Source organism: Mycteria americana, chromosome 2, assembly GCF_035582795.1.
Source record: "Mycteria americana isolate JAX WOST 10 ecotype Jacksonville Zoo and Gardens chromosome 2, USCA_MyAme_1.0, whole genome shotgun sequence".
Classification (NCBI taxonomy): Eukaryota; Metazoa; Chordata; class Aves; order Ciconiiformes; family Ciconiidae; genus Mycteria; species Mycteria americana.
In genome coordinates, this window is record NC_134366.1 from 132,074,965 (window position 1) to 132,097,088 (window position 22,124).

At 39.5% G+C, this 22,124-nt stretch overlaps 1 protein-coding gene across 1 annotated transcript in view; it reads left to right on the top strand.

The window, feature by feature from the left end:
- RP1 (RP1 axonemal microtubule associated) overlaps positions 1–22,124 on the top strand; it is a 183,254-nt gene that overhangs the window by 65,135 nt on the left and 95,995 nt on the right. Inside the window, exons 23-24 of the mRNA XM_075495462.1 lie at positions 1,799–1,962; positions 16,397–16,622. Coding sequence (XP_075351577.1) covers positions 1,799–1,962; positions 16,397–16,622 — 390 coding nt within the window. The remainder of the gene's footprint in view (positions 1–1,798; positions 1,963–16,396; positions 16,623–22,124) is intronic.

A 22,124-nucleotide genomic window follows, 5' to 3' on the forward strand; every position in this document is an offset into this window, starting at 1 on the left:
AGCTGTGAGGATGCAAATTTCCAAAGGCACAAAAGAGTTTGTTTCAAGCTGGAGTCTGACAATTTTTAGTGGAAATTGGATGGTTCACTTACTTTATAGAATCATAGAATGGCTTGGGTTGGAAGAGATCTTTAAAGGTCATCTAGTCCAATCCCCTGCAATGGACAGGGACATCTTTCACTAGATCAGGTTTCTCAAAGCCCCGTCCAATCTGACCTTGAACACTTCCTGTGATGGAGCATCCACAACTTCTCTGGGCAACCTGTTCCAGTATCTTACCACCCTTATAGTAAAAAATGTCTTCCTTACATCCTATTTAAATCTACCCTTTTTCAGTTTAAAACCATTACCCCTTGTCCTGTCACAAGAGGCCTTGGTAAAAAGTCTTTGCCTTTCTTAAAAGTCCCCTTTATATATTGAAAGGCTGCAATGTCTCCCCAGAGCCTTCTCTTCTCCAGGCTGAACAACAACGTTTCTTCATAGGAGAGGTGTTCCATCCCCCTGATCATTTTTGTGGCCCTCCTCTGGACCCGCTCTAACAGGTCCATGTCTTTCCTGTGCTGAGGGCTCCAGTGCTGAGGGACACAGAACTCCAGGTGGGGCCTCACCAGAGCAGAGTAGAGGGGAAGAATCACCTCCCTCGACCTGCTGGCCAGGTTTGATTGATCAGACCAAATGAGCTGTTGCTGTTTTCTGAATTCCCAGCTGTGTATTGATGTGTATTTAAAAATCTATCACCTTCCAAAACCAGGCATCAGGCGGACCTCAAAAATTTGGAAAATAGGAGATCAAACTTTCTGCTCCAGTTTGGTCTTTGTGGGGCAAATTACTGAGGGATAATGGGGCTGGCCCAAGAGAAATACTTCTGTCAGACAACAGATTTAATTCATGCAGGCATTACCAGGCAGCTTTCTATTAATAAAACTGCAGTGTATACTGTGGCACTTATAAATAAGATGACTGTGGGCTGGTATTTCATTTGTTGTTTGCCTTGCACACAATGAATTTAAGTCACTAAGTGGAACTTGTTTCATACAGGCAAAAGCTGCAATCAAAAGAGGGGCGGAGAGCATGCGATCCCAGCTTTTCAGATGTAGAAACACATTTTCCAAATATGAATTGTTCTTTTTTAAAATAAGATTTATATTACGCTGCTTTCAGATATTTAAATAACTTGTGTGTGTTGTATGGGAGCAGAGATGATATTTTAGTATCAGGGAAGCTTTATATAAAATGATTTTCTAAAGAGTCCTCGTCTAGTGTCAGTATTTTCTCCAAAATCTTTTTTTTTCATGCTAATCTCAATGTCATGCCTCCATCCAGGCAAACAGAGCTCTTGTTGATGTGTCACATCAACATAAAATGAGAGGAAATTGTACTTAATTGGGATGCTTTGATACTTGTTCCTGTTGCATTTCTTGGTTATATGTATTGTTATAATCCAAATTCTGGAGGTTGGGCTTTTTCCGTGATGACCCACAGGGTTATCGCTAGAAATCTCACTAGGCTCTGCGTTCTTATTTCCAGCTTTAGTACTCTGCAAACCTCCTAAATCTTTAAAGTTACACAACTTGCCTAAGAGGAGTTTGAATAAGGTAGTATTTAGCCAATCTTCTGTTGCCTCTCCCAGCATCATTACCTTTGGAGGCAATGTCGTTACAAAGGTAATGTACCTTTGGAGGTGCATAGTCGTTACAGTCCCTGGGCTAAACTATGCTTTTATTTATATCTTTCAAGTAACTTGCTACATATCAGTAACAGCTATAAAAGCATTTTGATTTTATTTTTTACTTTACAGAAGGAGACTGGAAGATTACTGTAGTCACTGGGGATTTTGAAACAGCTGGCACAACAGCAACAGTATCCCTTTACGCTTATGGAGAAAACAAAGCTTCTGGTCCTATTATTTTGGGAACTGGGAAACACCAGCTGTTTAATCCCAACAGTGAAGATACATTTAAGGTATAGTATGGCTGTTATATAAACACTGGAGAATTCAAAACATATGCAAAACTGGATAATAGCATTAATAAAAAGGACTCAAAGCCACATGTAAGGATCATTAAGTATTTCTGAGGGAGTGGCTGACTTTTATGACCGTAAGATTTGAATCAGCAAATGTATTCAGAACTGCATCAAGCAGACATGCCTCAGAATCCTTTTCATACCTGCATCTGCTTAATGTGCTAGTTTTAACTAGATGCTATTCATTTGCAGAGGTAGAAAAAACTTTCTTTGCCTGTTCTTTGCGTTGATGTAATAAGATAGTCCTGGCTATGACTTGTGTTGCATATCCATCTTTGGAAGTGTCCACTGTAAATTCTTCCATGGGCTTCCTCAGACTTCCACTGAAGCACACTGTCATGTGAACCTTTTCTTGGGGAAAGTAAGAAGAAAAGGGGGATGGCTAGGGTCTAGAGTTCAATCATACTGAGTAGGTTAACTCAGGTGATTTAGGCTAGCGATGTCCCACTTCTCCAAGCAAATGGGCAGATATCTCTTTTCTTCAGAGAAACCTCTGGGAGGTGCTTTAGAAACATGACATTTCCCAGGGCTTCTCCAAGTTCCTATAATTCCTACAATTTCCTCCAATTCCTATAGTTCCTCAGGACTGTACCTGTTGCAATCGTTAAATCTGCGATACGTCATTTAGGTTGAAATGATTTATGCATAATAAACAGATGAAGGGGAATCAGTGACAGATAGGACAGGAAGTTTCTTTGATTTTTTAAATTTTTCTTTTCCAGTCTGAAGTATAAATATGAAAGTTCTTGCAGAGGCAAGTCAATGGTGGTCTTTCCCTTACATTTATTTAAATTGAAAGTGACTTGGCTAAAGTTTACAGATAATGCTGGTTTAAGATTATCTCATATCAAAACAGGAAGGTGAAATCAGTGTTTATCTGAAGACTAACTTTAAGTGTTCCTTTTCAAATAATTCTGGCTAGATGATAATCTTGGATATTTATTCAGCTGGTTAATGCTGTCTGACAGCAAGTTCTTACTCATTTAATCAGTTCATTGAGGGAAGTACCAAGAACATTTATTTGTTTTCTTTCTCTTTGGAAGGAACAGTATGTTTCTCAAAGCATCATTTTTATCCTCCCAGCATCAAAGCAAGACCTGATACCTGGTCCAGGAGCTCTTACCTGTTGCTATCCACACTAGCACCCAGGTTTAGGTCTTCTACACTATACCTAGGTCTTTGTGCCTGATGTTTTTATTTGGTGATATAGCACTGAAAGCCTGGAAGAGGCTTGGAGGCTAGGCACAGCACTTTGGTGCAGTTTAAGTGTGATGAATCTGGACTGAGGAGTACAACTTAAACCTTTTACAAAATCTAATGGTGTAATCAAACTTTTAAATTTGTGTGTAATGAAACCTTTAAACTTCAGAGGTTCTTGAGGAGGCTTCTCCCTGAATTCTAACCACACCATAAAAGCTTCAAGGCTGACCAGATTACTGTCCATCCATTATTTCTCAAAATCACTCAACTTTCAGTTAGCGCTGATCAATGGGGAGAGAAAGAAAAGAACAGATAAAGTAATTTTGCTTCCTTTTCCCACATTTTTTTCCCTTAAATGTCTCAATTTAATAAGGTAGCTGAGTCTTTTGTTAATCCAAAAGAAAGCTGTGTTCTCCAAATATTTCAGCACTTTGTAACTCTGCAGTTTTCCAACATTAAGAGTACTGTGTAATAACATCAATATTGCTAAAAACTGTGAGTTGCAGAAAAATTGGATATCCTCTATGGCTTTCTGTTACACTAGTTTAATCTGTTAAGTACCTTGGGGAAAATCTTGACTAAATGGTCCTTGATTTGCAGCCTTTGTGTAGAAATGTGCTGCATATTTGAAGGCTATTTAAACTCCAGGTAATCCCCCCTTTTTTAAAGAAAGTGTTAACTGATGCAGGGAGCTGCAAGAATTCAGCATAATATAATGGAAAAAATAAAGCACAATCATGTTCCACAAAAACAATCAAAGTACCGTCTCAGTTCAAAATCCCTTTGGTCACAGATATAATCATAAGAAATGACAGAGAAATGGCTCACGAAAAGAGGAGACAAAACTGTACTGGATTATCCTGATAAAAATCAAGAATAGTAGTCTGATAGAAAGTACAGTTAACTGCATAGTAATTTGAATACCTAAAAGTAAATAATGAATATTCAGTAATGTTAAAAATAATGAAAAAAGAAAGTTATTAAAACTTGAATAAATGAAATGGTGCTCCTCTCTATACTCCTGAGATTTTGTTGCTCATCTAGGACTTGATTTTGATGTTGCTTGCATTGCTGTATACAGCCGGTGTAAGTTCATTAACTTTGGCTATCTCTGATTAAGGTTTGTATAAATTAGATTAAAAACTGGTTGACCTCCAGTGTAACGCAGGTAGAATGTAACAAGGCTATTGCCCTTGGAGATTTCAATATGATGGCAGCACATGAAATTCACTGAAGGTAATTTACAGTTGTTGTGTGATGGGGAGACTTCTTGTTTCTGACTGGAGTCTTGGGTTCTAGGTTCTCACAAGATAGTTGTGTGTAAACTGCACTATATTTGCCCTTGTGGCTTACCAATTTTTCCTACCGGATGGGAAAGTCAGGGATGAACAATATGGGAACAGGAAAGAAAAGGAATTTAAATTTGATGGATTTCCCTTTCTGCTGTGTAATCGTTCCTGCGTGTTCAAAGACACTACTTCTAGGCTATGGTTTTCTGTTTCTGTTACTATTCAGGCATAGTTTTTAGGGCATAATTTTTCTGTTGAGAGTCACTCCTCCTCCAATAGAGGGATATCAATCTACCATAAGTTACAGCTTTCATCACAACTGTGATCTGTTTCCTGCATTTTCCTCTGGTGTCATCACAGTCCTTGAGTATTTCTCAGGATTTCAAAAATACTGATTTTGGCAGTGTGTTGAGTTGCTCAAGACACTGAAGCTTTAATTATATTGTAAATTATATTCTCCAGAGCCCTGTACTCTGCATCATCATTCTTTGAAACATGGCGAATTATCTCTTAAGAGTGTACACAGTGTTTGATAAAGAAATTCTTTTTATAAGTATTCTTTTAATGTTTGGTCATGCCAAATATTCCCTTCTGTATCAAAGAGAACTAAGCAGAAGACTGTAAGCCTATTATCTTCCATAAAAGCCAGCTACAATCTCTCAATTTTTATTACTTCAATATAGAATAATTCCATACCTTCAGGTACAAGTTCTGCTCTTCTAGTAATAATGAAGTGAGTAAAAACACTGACTGGTTCAGTAGATCTGCTTTCAAAATACTGTATGCTAGCCTTAGTGAGAGTGGCAGGACCCAGCACCTCCGTAACGAGAATTCTTCCATGCTTTGCTTTGTGATTTGCTCCATTATCAGCTCTGCAGTCTCTTTAGGGCAGTGTTGGTCTTACTGATCTCAACATGTTGTCAAGTTTATCTTAAATAACACTATATTAAGCTATTAAGAGTGCTGGATTTTTTTCTAAGAAATCTTCAAAATCTTCACTTTAACCTTATGTTGTATTTTGTAGTTGGTGGCTGTCTTTGTAAGGAAGATAGTTATTCCATGTTTGCAAGCATGGGACATGGAGTATGCATGATATTTTTCTGAGAATTTGAAACTAGAATCCATCCCTGGTGTGAATTTTGCTGCATGAGCCCATTTCTCTAACTTGTAAAGCTAGTGCTATATCCAGTTACACTATTTAAAGTTTCTTCATCTGTATAAATAGTCCTTTAAACACTCCCATACTCTATCAGGGCAAAATGCCAGAAAGTAATATAGGTAGATGAAAAGCAGGGCTCCTGCTAATGCTTGCAGAGATACTTGATCATAAAACTTAATAAATAGTGTTCCTGTGATGAGATTGTTACAGTGTTAAAACCAGCCTTTTTCTTTCCAGTTACCTGTACCTTGCTTGTAAAGAATTCTGTTCATCAGGTGTGCCTTACGCTATATTGTGTCATATGGAGGTGTTATACTTAGAAGTTTATCTGTTGTTTTTAATTTTGGTTTCCTCCTGTTTAAATGAAATTATCTATCAGTCATTTAAAATAATCTATGCATTAATAATTGACAATCCTTCCTTTAGAATGAGCCTTATGGACTGTAAGAATCTGTCATGTTTCACTGCATGTCTTTCATTCCTGTACCCTGCATCCATATTCATTCTTTCATCAGTCAAAACTGAGATCTCTAAAGCAAAATGAGAAGCAGTGGGGAGAAAACCAAATGTTATAAAAATAGGTTGAAACAAATCAATTTTCTTGCTTTTCCTCCCATTGTTAAAAGAGCCTGTAATGAGCTCAGTGAGAATTCTTCCCAAGTGGGAAGATTGCAAAAGTGACCTCAAGCAGTAATGTAGCTATCCACTCTCTTAACCATGGGACTGGCAATGCCTAAAAGCTGGGCATAGCTTGTGTCCTGCTGTTTTCCAGCTGTCCCTGTTTGCCGTAACGGCCATTTAGGTCCAGAAACAGTTGAATAAAACTTCAGGCTTTAGTCAGATACGCTTAAGGCAGCGTAAAACAGTCGTACTGCTGGCTTTAACTCCACTTGAAACTGTCCATCTCTCTACGAAATGTATGTGATAACAACATGAACCTCATTCCTTACTGAGGTAAAAGGGAGAAGTATGTAGAATGATCTCCATCAGCTACAGGCTGTGCATGAAGCAAAATTTAGCTTGTTCCAAGAAAACAACATAGAAGGATTGTAAAGAGCTCATAAACAATCTTGGAGAAAACACAATTCATCTCATCTTCAAGAAATGAGAGTGAGTAAACGTGGTGCTACTTGTTCAGTAATTCTGCAGTATGGAGTACTGCAGTATGGAGTGTGTATATATGTTTTTCCCTTTTAAGGTAGTTTCTTGAGAGAACTTTATGTACTCAATTTCAGGTTTAATCTTTCAGCCATATATCTATAAAACTTTTTTTTCCTACCTGATGGCAACAGAAGTGAATACATATTAAAAACCCCTGTCTGTCTCTCTTGAGTCACTCCTCTCTCCCAGGTTACGCTGTCCATTTAGCCCCCTGGTAGGCTTCAGGTGGCTGTTTCTGAAATTTTGTGACACTAATTTCCTTTGTTAAATGTATCCCTGTTAAGAGGTCCCCCACCTTCCGATGTCAAGTGCCCAAATCAAGTTTCTGCCTTTACTAATCTGTGCTCTTGCCTTGCCTTCCCTTCAGCCATTTTCTAGTCTGTTCACATTCTTATGCCTCCCATCATCTCAGTATCTGAGTACTTTTCGGAAGCGAGTGGTACGACTAATGTGTGGCTTATTGTCTCACTTTTGTTCTTAAAAATAATTTTTTTTGTTTGGGCTTGGTACAACTCTATAAAGAGAATAGATACTTTATACAGTACAGGCCTTATGCTAAACAAGAAGAGATCAATTTATCTTGCATTGAAAGGGAAGAGGATAAAGTGATAAAGTTTTTGATGGCCCTTACTTTATGTAGCCAGTTCTTTGGCAGCCCTTTAACAGTTCTATCTCCTACAAAAATTATTTTCACTGTGCATTATAGGGATTTCTTAGTACCAGTGATGTTGAATCTGGTTCTCACCCTAGAGATAATTATGTCAATAAGGTGATGCCATTGCACTGAATGCTACAGAATTACAGAGTAGTTGAGGTTAGAAGGGATCACTGAAGATTTCCTAGTCCAGCCCCTTGCTCAAAGCAGGGCCAGCTAGAGTAGGTTGCTTAGGACATTGTCCAGTCAGGTTTTGAATATCACCCACTCTATAACCTCTCTGGGTAATCTGTTCCAACATTTGACCACTCTCACCCATTTCTTTCTCATATATTTAAGTGGAATTTACGGTGTTTCAGCTTGTGCCCATTGCCTCTTGACTATTCGTTGGATACCACTGAGATGAGTCTCGCTCTGTCTTCTTTAGCCCCTCCCATCAGTTATTTATACACATTGATAAGATCCTCCCCTGAGTCTTCTCCTCTCCAGGCTAAACAGTCCCAGCTCTCTCAGCCTTTCCTCATGTGAGAGATACTCCAGTCCCTTAATCATATTCATAGCCTTTCACCGGATTCTTTCCAGTATGTCCATGTTTCTTGTACTGGGCAGCCCAGAATTGGACACAGCACTCTTGATGTGTCTCATTAGGGCTGAGTAGAGGGAAATAATCACATCCCTTGATCTGCTGGCAACACTCTTCGTACTGCAGACCAGAAGGCTGATGACCTTCTTTATGTCAGGAAGATATATAAAAAAAATCCTTTAGCCCCTAAGAAGGCAATGCAGAGAGTCGAAGTCTGATGTGCTCACAGTAACCTACATTGTAGAGAGAATACACTGTTAGATGTTTGGTTTTTTTTTCAGGGCTGATGACTTCATGCCTGAGTGATAAATATTGCTGTAAATCCAACAGGAGATGACAGACATATATTGCAGAGGCCGGTTCATAGTCTGTCAGGGTGTTACAGAATCAACAGTCAAAAGGAGAGTAAATCAGAGATCTAGTCCTACTCCTAGGTTGTGGACTGAGGTGACTACTCTGTACCCTTTCTTAAATTAATCTTCATGCTTCTTCAGGCTCTTTGAAGCACTATTATGTGGCCACCAGCATAATCTTTCTTATCATGCATCACTTGTTCATACATAAGGTGCACTTGTCCAATCACAGCATCATTCTGTTAGCTTGATGTGCATGCATGTGATGAAGGTTAAGTAAAGCTTAAGTTCTCTTGCATGGCCTGACCTTTGTTGAGCTTTCTTACAGCCAATGCTAGGCTGTATTCCAGTGAACATCCTCTGGCAGGCAGTGTTTTAACTCCCCACCTAAGCACCGTGGAAAGTTTCAAACCCAGTAAAATATTCCTGCTCTGACTTAGCAAAGCGCAGATCACTCAGAAAAACCTCAGCTATATAAGTGGCTACATTCTAACACGAGAGTTTTGTGCTAGCTTTCAAGAACCACCACCCTGATACCATAAATACTTGGTGTTGGCATAATTTAATTAACCACACAGTAAAAGAAAAGTTCATCCAGAGCTTTAATGTTATTCTTAAAACATTTTCCCCTTTGTTGTACTTGAGGGTGGAAAAAACAAGCTGTCTGTTGGTACCATTAGTTTAGCAAGTAACAAGAATGTGACATTTCCTTTCTCTAATTATCTGTTACCTAACCTGGTAACAGATAATTGACACCCATTTTAGTGAATAGTAGCACATTGTTAGCCTGTATAGGAAGGTCAAGTGAGTGAGTATTGATATTGGACTAGCTACAGGATGAAAAGAGCTTGAGTGGACTGGAAAAGAAAGTGTTTAACTGTCACTGTGCAATGAGCAGTACTTGTTTACGCAGCTTATTTTTGTGACTGAAGAAAGTATGAAGTAGGAAAAAATAATGCTGATTTTTGTGTGGCCTTTAATCCTACTCCTTACATGTCTATATCCACCTTTTTCATGAGACTGTTAAGTTTCTGTGTGAGAGCCCATGACATATTCCTTAGTTAGTGTGTAACTGTGCCAAGTTTGTAGGCCACAATTAACAAATTGGCTAAATTGAGACATCTGGAAAATGCAAGCACCATGGGTGGACCCTGGATACTTTACTGGTATGTTAGTTATGATATTTTTGGCAACATTTACTAGCTGTATGCTCATAATTCAAAAATATCTTCTACTTCCAAATATTTCTCCCTTACATGCAGATGCCGTAGAAGTTAAACTAATGCAGTCAGTGATTTCTCTTTCTTTTGGGAATCCAGCTGCTGCACATGACTTCTCTGAAATTCTGTTAATGAGGTGGCTTTACATGAAATTAATAACTGTCTGTCAAGCATAGCCTGTAGTGGTTGTGTTAGACATTGGGATTTTGGTGTACCTGCTTCTGAAGTGTTGACTTATCCAAATGATTTTCATGCCAGCCTGAGTTTATTTCAAAAAGATTGCAGGATACTTTCTGTACAACAGGAATACAATGACATTATTTTGCTTATTCCAGTATATAAAAGAGAAACGGGGTCACTACATGTATTCTTTCCATCCTTTTACTGAAGTATCTTTGCACTGAACAGTCTCTTGTTAAGCCAAGGAATTCTTACTTCACTTTTCACTTAGTTAAACATCTTAAGTACATGAAAACAGGTCATACTGATTCCACTCAAAATATCATAGGTATGCTGGGGACTGAAAAGAGTATTTGCATGGCTCATTTAGAAATGGAATTAAAATTTAGTCCTTGCATCCTCTTTAGGAAGAACTTCTTGCTGATAAACCTGGATTTCAATTTATGCTTAGAGACAAATTGTAGAATATGAACTTTGTTAAGCTTCAATTTCAAAAAGTAAGGCCAAGTTTTCTAATGCATGGTTTAATGAAAATGTTCCCATTGCCTTTGGTAAGAAGAGAATTTAGTCCTATGCTTGTTCAAAAAATAAATAGTAGCAATGAGCAAAGCATATAGTTGTATTGATTAGCAGGCTAATCTTGTTTAACTACTTGCAAACATTTAGAATATGGGTGTGGCTGAGGCAAAGCTACCTCTGTTTGAAAATGTGGCCCTTTTGAAAGTGGTGGATAGTTTTTTCAATAATATGTATTGGTACCGATACTATAAAATATAATATGTGTTGTCTGTAACAGTGAAGAAAAATACTACAAAGAGATGTCGTGGTTTAACCCCAGCCAGCAACTGAACCCCACACAGCCGCTCGCTCACTCCCCGCACTGGGATGGGGGAGAGAATCGGAAGAGTAAAAGTGAGAAAACTCGTGGGTTGAGATAAAGACAGTTTCATAGGGAAAGCAAAAGCCGCACACAAGCAAAGCAAAACAAGGAATTCATTCACTCCTTCCCACGGGCAGGCAGGTGTTCAGCCATCTCCAGGAAAGCAGGGCTCCATCACGCGTAACAGTTACTTGGGAAGACAAAAGCCATCACTCCGAGCGTTCCCCACTTCCTTGTAGTGTTCTAGAATATTCTAGAACAGAATTACTACTATCGTTGTATTCACAATGCTATTATTAAGGTTAATAAATGCTGGCAATCTCTCACATAAGCAGGGTCTGTATGAGGTCCATCCGTTTTAGAGCTTATTACAGAATTTGGCGCAGATTAGTTGATGCATCAGAAGGAGTTTCACAGTCAACCAGCAAGTGAACTGTAAATGATGATTCAAATGCTTTGTAAAACCTTTTGCTGGGAAGAGCGTGAGGTTGGCATTTGTCAGAAGACCTCTCTAATAGGCAATGCCCAAGAAGACCAGTATATCTGATGTTTGTGATATCTAGATTCCTTTACCTCAATGAGATATCTGTGTTTCCATGCCCTTGTTTGTTACCTCTGTAGGAGTTTAGGTCTTATTTATGTTCTATATATGACTGATATAAGCCACATCAGAATGACAGCTCCATACCCCCACACTGTTATCTCTTAAATTTTACGACTTTGAATTTCCATCCATGTCCAAACTCTACCATATCAAGCTGAAGAATTTACAGGGAGAACGGAACGTTGTAAACCAATTTTTAATATTTTTAATAAACAGACATTTGAACCTCCACAATGCTTTGACCATGTGCTTTGGTTGAGGATTAGATGTCTGATGATTTTGTCAATGCTGTGTTGCAGAGGCTAGCAAAGATTAGCCTTAAGCTGCTACTTTTGCTGCAACACTGCTGTTCAGTGCTCACCAGCAGCAGTGTACCTTGAGAAGTAGGACTGGCCAGTCTGAGGGACTATTGTGCTAACTCAGGTCTATGGTTGCTAGGACTCTAGCAAGTTTGTTCAGGGCAGTGTAGATCTATCCCAAAATACATCAGTCTTCTATCTCTGTGCGTCCTTGTCATTTAGGAAGTTGGAGTACCTGCAACATCTAATTACAGTGTAGTGGAGGGATGTCTTTATTATATTGACCACGTTCTTCAGTAGATTTACAACATATTTGCTGAGCAGCTTGTTGCTATTCCTCCCCTATTCTGTCTGCACAGCTTCTGCTAGTGGCAATAGAAATTGCATGACTATATGAGAGACTAGGTAACTGTAAGTGAGATCACATTATCCTTGTGCAAAACCACTAGCTTTACAAAGTTAACTAGGAGAATTACAACTGATAATTTTTGATCTGTCAATTGAGTTATGGAAAAATAGCAACTAACCCAAAATGAACAGAAAATTTTAGAAAAAATACAGAATTTTGGACTTGTGTCTTCTGAGGATCTCAAAATGTATGAAGAGAGCTTTGCAGCGTCCCTGTGAGAGACATGTAAATGTTGTCCTTGTTGTATAGTGAGAAAGTGAAGCAAAGCGGGCTTGTGAATTATCTAATATTTCTCAGGAAGCCTAACGCAGATGCAGGAATAGAATCTAGTTGTCTGATTTCCAGAGTGATGCTTTAGTCCTGGGACCCATCCTTTCTTCTTTGCATGACCATTTATTGCAGTTCTGTCAGAAAGGCTGTTTCCATGTAAAATGGAATGTTACTTTTGCAGCCATGGTGCCAGAATATAGAACAGCTAGACTAAGTTTTTTGTAAGCACGTTGTTTACGAGGGCAACAAGTGAACTTTGCTCTACAACATTTTACAGAATGTTCTGGGTGCAAAAGTAGATTTATAAATGCCAGCTTGTGTTCAAGTCATGCAGAAGTTCAAGACAATCTAGTCAATACTGGAAATGAAGGAGCAACCTCAAGATACAGAGTTTATGTTGGCAGAAGAATATCATTAGCTCTACCGTGTTATGAGAGTATTTTCATCTGCATTTCACTGCAAGAGCAAAATTTGACATACATTTGACAGGATTCCGATTGGCAAAAATTAATGTATTAGCAAGTCAACACCACTGAGAGACCAATGTGATATCTGATCTGACATTAAGATGAATTGTTCTAACTACCAAAACTATAACAGAAGCTGAAACTAAATTTGTAATTGTATTATATGTCTTCCAGAACACCATATACAGTTGATTTGCTCTCTGCCATTGACATTCTTGCCTTAATTTCCACCCAAGAATAAACATGATTTTTTTTCCCCCCCAAGAATACCCATAAACAATTAGTCAGAAACAGAAATATTATTAAGCATGTTATTAGTTTGGCAGTCTTCTGTGTTTTTAATTATTTTTGAGACCATTCAGTCTCAGAAATATGGCATTAGCTATATGTCCTGCATAGCTTACCTTTCCAAAAACCTCATAATTTGTGAGTCTAGTAGACAGGGACTCTTTATATTCTTCCTCCCTGTAGTCAAAAGCAAGCAAATACATTTGACTTGACACTTTGGACAAATTCCCACTCAGCACATGGGTATAACTTCCTTAATTTTGCTATATTGTGTTCTGTTTTAGAGTGTGAATGTTAGGGAGGGATAGGAAGTATAGAAAGACACAAACGCAGGAATGTTTAGAGATGCTAAACAGGACTTTAGTGAATCTAATTGAACTGCTTGCAACTAGGAGCATCTCCTGGAGGTCTGGACAGAGCTTTCTGTTCTGTACTGATTTTTCTTGAAACTCCATTTGATTAGGTTTGATGGATTGCTGTGTTGCTTATCCAGTAACAGGAAGTCCCTGCATGGTGATATAGTGATGAATGGGTTTCATCATTTCCCTCCCCTTCTTTTTCAAGTTGTTTCTTTTTTTTTTTTTTTCCTTTTTTTTTTCCTTTCTTGGTCAGCTATCCTACCTCTGCTTATTTTTGTGAGCTCTTCTCTCCAGTTGTACCAGTGGTCTGCCAAACATCAGCTACAACGTGGCCAGCAGGTCGAGGGAGGTGATTCTTCCCCTCTACTCTGCCCTGGTGAGACTCCACCTGGAGTACTGCGTCCAGCTCTGGAGCCCTCAGCGCAGGAAAGACATGGAGGTGTTGGACAGGTCCAGAGGAGGGCCACAAAAATGATCCTAGGGCTGGAGCACCTCTCCTACGAGGACAGGCTGAGAGAGTTGGGGTTGTTCAGCCTGGAGAAGAGAAGGCTCCGGGGAGACCTTATTGCAGCCTTTCAGTACTTAAAGTGGGCTTATAAGAGAGATGGGGACAGACATTTTAGTAGGGCCTGTTGAGATAGGACAAGGGGTAATGGTTTTAAACCAAAAATGGCAGATTTAGACTAGCTATAAGGAAGAAATTTTTTACGATGAGTGTGGCGAAACACTGGAATGGGTTGCCCAGAGAGGTGGTAGATGCCCCATCCCTGGAAACATTCAAGGTCAGGTTGGACGGGGCTCTGAGCAACCTGATCTAGTTGAAGATGTCCCTGCTCACTGTAGGGGGGTTGGACTAGATGACCTTTAAAGGTCCCTCCCAACCCAAAGTGTTCTATGATTCTATGATTCTATGACACCAAGTTGAAACCCTTTGCAGATTCACCTGGAAACGTATCTCCCACCTTAGACTTCCTTCTGAAAAAAATGCACTTTAGCATAATATGATAAATAAAATTAATATAATTAAGAAATTTATGGCTTCACTTTTCAGCCAGCTCATATGACACCCACTATAGATATGCAGGGGTTTTTTTATCAATAATGTTTCAGTTTGCTTCACAGCCAAATGACTGATTAGATGCTTCAGAAGACAAAAGAGGCTCTTCGACAGAGTTTCCTGGTCCTGATCGAGAGTCATGGTAATGAATACTGTATGCAAAGCTGGCTGTGACGCTCCTCTTTCAACAGGGTTTTTGCCGGAATTTAATCATGGGCATGAGGTCACCAGGTTTCATTGTTTTATTTACTAAATTGCTCTTTAACACTTCTGCACCACAAATAGCAGCCAGTGCCTAGATCTTAGGAGAGCACCACCTTTGTTGTTCGCCAATACTATACTTTATTCAGTTTGCAATAAAAGGTGAGAGTTCTAATATATTGTTATATTTATTTGCAAGGCAACCTTAGCAGTCACTTGCCCACTGCAGAGGTCTCGCTTTGTAGCTGGGTGACAGGGTAGTTATGGCAGCTTAGCCTATGTCCGGGCTACAGTTGTGGTTAGTTTCAGAGAGCTTTTTATCTGCTGCTGTAATTCTGCTGTGAGTATTAGCAGCACATTTTTGATGTACGCCGTTTTATTGCATTAATGTTATAACTATACCTTCAGTTAGCACCTCTTACTTTAACATACTGTTTTACTATAGGAAAACCTACTACTTTGGCCATAAGTGTGACCCTATTCAGACTTTATACCACTAGCATATGTGTCATGATATCATCCTGTGAGCCTGAGTTGTGCCAGGCTTGCCTCAGGGATACAAGGAAATAGTGATCAATTAGGGCTGCAAGACTCTCTTCTGTGATGGTCCCCATGACCAAGAAATGTCAGTGTTACACTAGCCTTTGTCGTCATTGCCTAGGAAAACATCTCAACAAAAGAGTGAAAGGGACATGTCTCTAGCGTCTCTGATGTTTCCCAGCTCCACAGAGAAAAAGAGCATTACCTTGTAGTCTTCCTTAGCAAAAAACATTGAAGGGGAAACTCTCACTCTGGGGCAGACTTATTAATATTATCTTCCAGTACAGATGCAATGGACCTTCAAACACAAATCTTAGTTCATCCTTCTTGGTGATTCAAACTACTGGGGCAATGTTGGTGTTAATCGTTTGTCAATCAATTTTTTTTGTTTGCTTTTTGTTTTGATGCTAAACGGTACAAAATTGGTATGATGGTAAAAGAAACAACTATTTTTTGTCCTTTTTTTTTCTGCAATTTTTTTTCCCAATACCATGAGCTCTCTGAACACACCACTGAAAATGAAAGTGGTTAACCCTGCTTTTGTGCTTAGGTTCCCTGTCGTCAGCATTGCTCAAAAAAACTTCTGCAGCCCAAAACAAAGTGGCTCTTATTTCAGGGCTGCAGTATTCAATGTGAGATATTCATGTTTTATTGTTTAAATTTGCTGCAGTGTGGCGTCAGCACTTACAGAAACAGTTAACCCTGACACCAATGCACATAGAAATAGAAGACAAAGAGAGAAGTGGGCCATAGCAGACTGATAAGTGGTAGGAATAGTTAATAGGGCTCTGCTGATGGTAACCGTATGGACTGCAAAATATATTATTTCATGCAGCAATGACCGAAGGTACTTCTGCTTGTTAAAGTATTTGTCTAGAAATAGAGATTTACATTATAACACCACAAACTGGATTCTGTCAAGAGATCTAAAAACCGACTGATTTGTTTGAGCCCTTTAGTCACTTTAAATAATATGGTACTGAAGTCAATAAAATTATGCTTGCAGACTACTCCATATGCTTTTGCTCGATTGCTCTGGGATTCATTGTATATTAAAGTTTCATTTTCTAAAAAAACCCCATTACTATAGCTTACGTTAGCTGCACATTTAGCTTGCATGCCCAGTATAAGAAGGGTTGCTAAAAGACATCATTATAATTTGTTATTAAAATCCAGGAATTTTTTTTGTCATTACAGATTAATCTCAGAGATCTTGGGCAGCTATATAAAATCCGCATTGGCCATGACAACACTGGAAATGATCCCAGTTGGTACCTGGAGGAAGTCAGACTTGAAAGAGTAGTCCCTCTTTCTGATGAAGAGATTTGTCTCCCCATAGAGTGCTGGCTTGCAGAAGACAAGGGTGAAGGTGATACGTGGAAAGAAGTGGCAATAAGAAACCCCGCAAAGGAACTTTTGCCATGTATGTGCTCAGTATTTTAGATCATGTGTTCACTAGCCATATCCTGTGAGTATATAACAGCTTTTCATGTTTCTTCCAGGGCAGACTGCCCAAAAGCCAGCGTAACCATGAAACAGTCCCTTCCAGATACTTTCTAGTTCCACAGAAGTGGGAAGTGATCATTTTACCCCACTCCTTTCCTCCCCAAAATCAGAATAATAGCTGTGGCCAGGGTATCTTACCCCTATAAAATTCTTGATCTCTCACATTGCCCCTAAATCACTGGCAAATACTGCTCTTCAGAGCAAGACATCAGGCAGGAAATCAAGGCATATCAAGGTACGTAATGTCACGTGACAACCAGTTCCTTTTAGCACGTTTGGTATGATCCTTTCTTGTGCTGCATAAAATATTCTTTACCAGAAATCCATGATCTGAAACACCACATGTGTTTTCCAAATCAGGCTCAAGTCACAGCCATTCACATAGAAATTGTTAGCTGCAGGGTGGCACTTCGGTACTTCAAAGTTGACCACATCTTTGATGCACTTTGTTCTCTTCAAGTGAAGCCGGAAATAGCCCATCATATAAAGTTATTATTTAAAAAGTCCTGGCCTCTACAAAGGAATAGGGAGCCAGTATAATAATTTAGCACAATGGGTTTTTTTAATGGAATTCTCTTTACATTAATAGAATGACAATGATGCAGCTGATAGACGATACTGTCTGACAGTGGTAGGTCTTATACAGATAGGTGCTGTCATTCAGGCAAACTGTATTCAAAATGAAGCTGTGAATATTCCAAGGAATTGGTGATTCAACATAAAAAAGGGTCATCATGCACTTAGTGACAATCAAATCATTTCAGAAGAAAATATCAAACAAGTGAAAAACCTCAACTCAAAAGAATATAATTCTCTGAAAAAACCATCAAGACTGGTGATGTGTGAATGTTTTTGATGGGTTTTAAGGCCAAAGGGGACTACTGATCTCTATTACAGAGGCCAGAAGATGCTGAGAAACATGTATATGCCAGCTCACATTTCCCCTCAGCTCTTTGGTTTTTTCTTTTTAATTATTCTGCAGAGTATTTGGTGACTTCAATAAGAGATTTCAAAAACTGGGACTGATCAAGATGAACCAGGCCCTATGATCATTAACATATACTACAGTACCATTTACTACTTCTTATAGTGACATAAATATTGTATACTGGTGCAATAGAAAAATAGTGCAGAAGCCAATTAAGTTGTATGCACAATTAATTCAACATCAATAACTCAAATCTGCATTATGCAGTCTGAAATACCTATTCATAGAAAAGTACTAATATTATGGTAGGTGCACTCCATTTATGTACTTGTATGTAAAAAATCAAGTCAGTTCTATCAAAGGCTGGGAATATGTTTAAAAAAGCACATTTATTTACTTTTTAATCATTGTATTACTGCATCTTTCCTTGCTCTTGCAGGAACATTATCTCTATTAAAGTATATGTCTCAAGTTTGTAAGAAAAAATCCATTAGAAAGGATTTGGAAATTTCCTGAAATTGTAAGTTTTACAAATTAATTATTGATTTTAGGCACATTTAAATTGAACATCAATATAAACTCAGCAAGGCCTCCCAAGGATTTCCTATTTAGTTTCTCAAGAACAACCAAATGAAACACTATCCGTTTTCATTTCCCATTTAAAAGCTAATTGCTTACAAGTAGTGGGCAAACCACATCAAGTCACTTTCTCCAGCAGAACAAACGATGTACTACTTATTACTTAATGATAATCTGATATGATTTAGTAATTTGTATCCTGTACTTTCAATTCAATCTGGTATCTTCTAGTGGTATTAAATTTGCTTAACTATAAAAGTGATGTGCTGGAAACTTTAAACAAAATGAAGAAATACAAACTAAGCTCAGAAGGCACTGGTTTTATAATTGCAGTTCTTTAACACTTACTTTATTGCTCAAATTCTCTCTTAGAAGAAAGGGTAATTTTTTCCTTATCTTTTTTCTTTCTCCAGCCAAACTCTACTATGCACCCAACAGGGACCCCAAACCTTCGAGCTGATTTTTTATTCCTTGTCTTTCTTTTTTCTAGGTTCTCTTCTTCAAATCCTAAGTTATGTCCTGGTTCGGACAGTTTTTCTTTACCTTCCTCTCTGAAATCCCTTCTTTTCCATCGAAATTTCTCACGTTGCTAAACCCCCTTAGTTTTTCTAACTGTCCCTCAGCCACTTCAAAAAGCTGACACTAATCTGGTCTCCTACTCCAAGTGATAACTTTCAGTTCTTTCTCAATCTCTCCATCACACCAGTCTCAACTTCCATATGTAACTCAGGTTTCTTATGCCTCCAATGTATGTCTGACTTTGTCTTCCCTTTTTTTTCTTATTTTTTCCCCACTGCCAAGGCTTCTAGGTCTGTGGCTCCTTTTTCTGTTCCTATTCCATCTTTTCTTTTGCTTTTCCAGCCCTGGAGATCTAAAAAACTTCACCTGATCTGTCTTTGAAGTTGTCCCTGAATTGAGCATGTTGTTGAACCAGATGATCCCTGGAGGTCTGCTCCAACCTGTTTTTTCCTGTGATTCTTCTACCCAGTCTCACATTTTTCTGGCAGTTCCAGATATTTTTAGTTTACCAAACTTTACAAGTATTGGATTGTTTATTTGTTGCTGTTTTGATTTGGTTTCATCCCCTAGTTTTGTTGTGATGCACAAAATAAAAGAAAAATTTTTCAACTATTTTCTAAGTAATAGGTATTGGAAATTAGTGGTCGTGTCCTGAACTGGGTAAATCTTAAGTGTCATTCAATGAAAATAAGATAGAAGCTTTATTCTGAATGCTTTTGACTTAGCTTTATAACATCATGACAACACAGGAGTGTTAGGGGAACCAGACCAGATCCGGCAGCAAAATGTAGGTGAGGCTGCCGCAGCTGCACGGCCCCAGGTCCAACCAGCGGCAAGGCTGAGCATGTGTTCCCAGTCAGCACACACAGAGAGAGCACGTGTATATAGTACATATGTGTACATGTATACGTGGCCAGCTGCACAGATAACCCAGACACACAGAGCAGTCGCACAAACACAGACAGCACCAGCAGCCTCATCCTGCTCCCATCTCTGGCTGAGCAGGGTGGAGGTCCACTAGTAGGAATATATATGTGTATGCATATGTACAAGGTGAGTGCTTCCAGCAGCTGGCTCACACACTCCGTCTGCTCGGCAGCTGCCCCTAGATCCCAGTCTCCCCAGTTGCTGGCACATGGGCATATGAGCCCCGGAGGCTGCAGCCCTGCTCCAGCTGCGGGTACAGACCATCTCACACACACACGCATGCTCACACCGAGCTGTCTCACCCTTAAAGACACACATACACCTCAGCAGGTCTCACCCCTGGAGACACCCATACCCCGTGGTGTCTCTGGCAGCTGGCTGGGACTCCCCTGGTCCCTCCAACAGCCAGCTACTCATGTGGCCCCACCCTGAGAGACATGGGCCTCTGACCCGTGGTCCCACTCCAGTCACTGACAATTTCACTCCCTCCAGTCTCTCCAGTTGCTGTCATGCAGGACCCCAACTGGGTCCTAGTCCAGTTGCTAGCTCTCAGACCCCATACCCACACATGCGTACACACACAGAGAACAGAGTCCTTCACCCAGGAAAAGAGTTAGAAAGCAAATTAATAAGAAGGCGGGACAGACTGCACTGATCAGGTGCAGGACACAGCCAGACAATGATACTAACCAGCAAACTGTTAATTGTGTCCAGCCCTTTTGATCCGCTGATCCTCCTCTTTTCCCACACTTGTTCCTCCCCAAATCACCTAGATCCATCCCTTTCCCTGCCTTTGGTTCCTCCCCTAATCACCTAGATCCATCCCTTTCCCTGCCTTTGGTTCCTCCCCTAAGTGTCCCATAAGACCTGTGCAATCCCAAAATGCTCTTACCCTGTGTCCCATATTGTGTTCCACACACCTAGGCAGCAAACCCCAGCAGTCCAATAGATACTTCAGAATTGAATCATCATGGTGGGTTTCATGCCTGGACAGTGGGACTGAGCTTCTCCTGGGACAGCCCTTGCAAGGGCCAGGAGAGGATGTTCCTTCCTCTGAGTCCTTGATATGGGTTTCCACCTGCCCTTGTGCCCCTGTGCTTGTGGAGATGGGCTGATGGCTCCTGTGATGGGCCCAGGAGAAGCCAGAACAGGGTGTTATTTGGGCTTCCCCCTACCAATGTCTGTCTGTGCTCCTTTGTGGGTGTGCAGAAGACCTTTATCACACAACCTAACATGGATTGTCTTCATATATGGCTGAAGTTTTGATCTAAACCTGTGCACGATACAAGAAGTGTTGAATTTTCTTACAGTTCTGTTTAGGTGAACGTAAACTTCAAATGAGAATATAAATGGTGAATTCTGTCCTGTTCTTGTTCACATAATTGAGGGAATAACTGTACTGTTTTGAGATAAAAGACAAACATTGAGGCTGAGGCAGGAAAAATTCCAGCTCAAAAGATTTAGATTTCTTTTCCACTTGGAGAAATGAGCAGGCACATACAGAAAGGTTAGAATGTGCCCACTGACTGAAATAGTGCAGAAGATGACCAAAGCAAATACTAATGACTTAAGCATTATCTCTAAAAAATTTGCATCCCTGTTTAATCACTCAGGAAGCACCAGCTACTTCGGTAAATAGTCAAGCTTCTCTTTCCTATTGTAGAATTGCTTAGTAAGTGTGTTTTTTCAAAGCTGATAATTTTCTTACATGTTATGAAGAATATTCCCATATATTTTTTAGAATATTGCTCCAAATAGCAGGAGTAAATGGAAGTGGAGATTAGAAAGCCTGAGAACTGTAATTCTAATTGAAATGTCTTCACCTGATAGTGTTTTTGTACTTATGTCTTCTCAAATAATATATGCACCGCTTCTGAGGAAGGTAGTGTCTCTTAACAGCTATCAGCCATTAAAAAATTGTTCCCTTTTAGCCTTAACGCTGCTTCAATCTGTATCTTTACCCTTCTGTCATGTCTGGCAAAACACCAAACACTATTTGTGCAAACCGGGTAGTAAATACCAAATGATAAAACCATGTGACAGAGATTCAATCTTGCTGTTTAACAAATCAAGCCAAAATGACCATTTCATTCAAGCAGGCATGTCATATGGAAAAAAGGCAGAACCTGGAGCAGTACTGTGTAATACTGTTCCAGTATCTTGGATTGCTATCGTTAAGGGCGGACTGAATAGAAACAGTTTGACAATTTTAATGTTCGATATAATTTACCATCTCTCTAGGTTTTGTGTTCTTTGGCCAATTTGTCTGTTTACATTAGTGGCCTGATGGGAGTGGATTTGTGCAGTGAAGTGGTTGGTGCTAAAAATCCAATGAGCTAAGGGTCCAATGCCCTCATTATGTGCGTTTAGGGGGAAGTTACTCTGGGCTTGTTCTAGTCTGTTCCCACGGACTGACTGCCAATTTGTGGCAAGATCGTCACCATTGTGTTCCTGGAACATATCCTC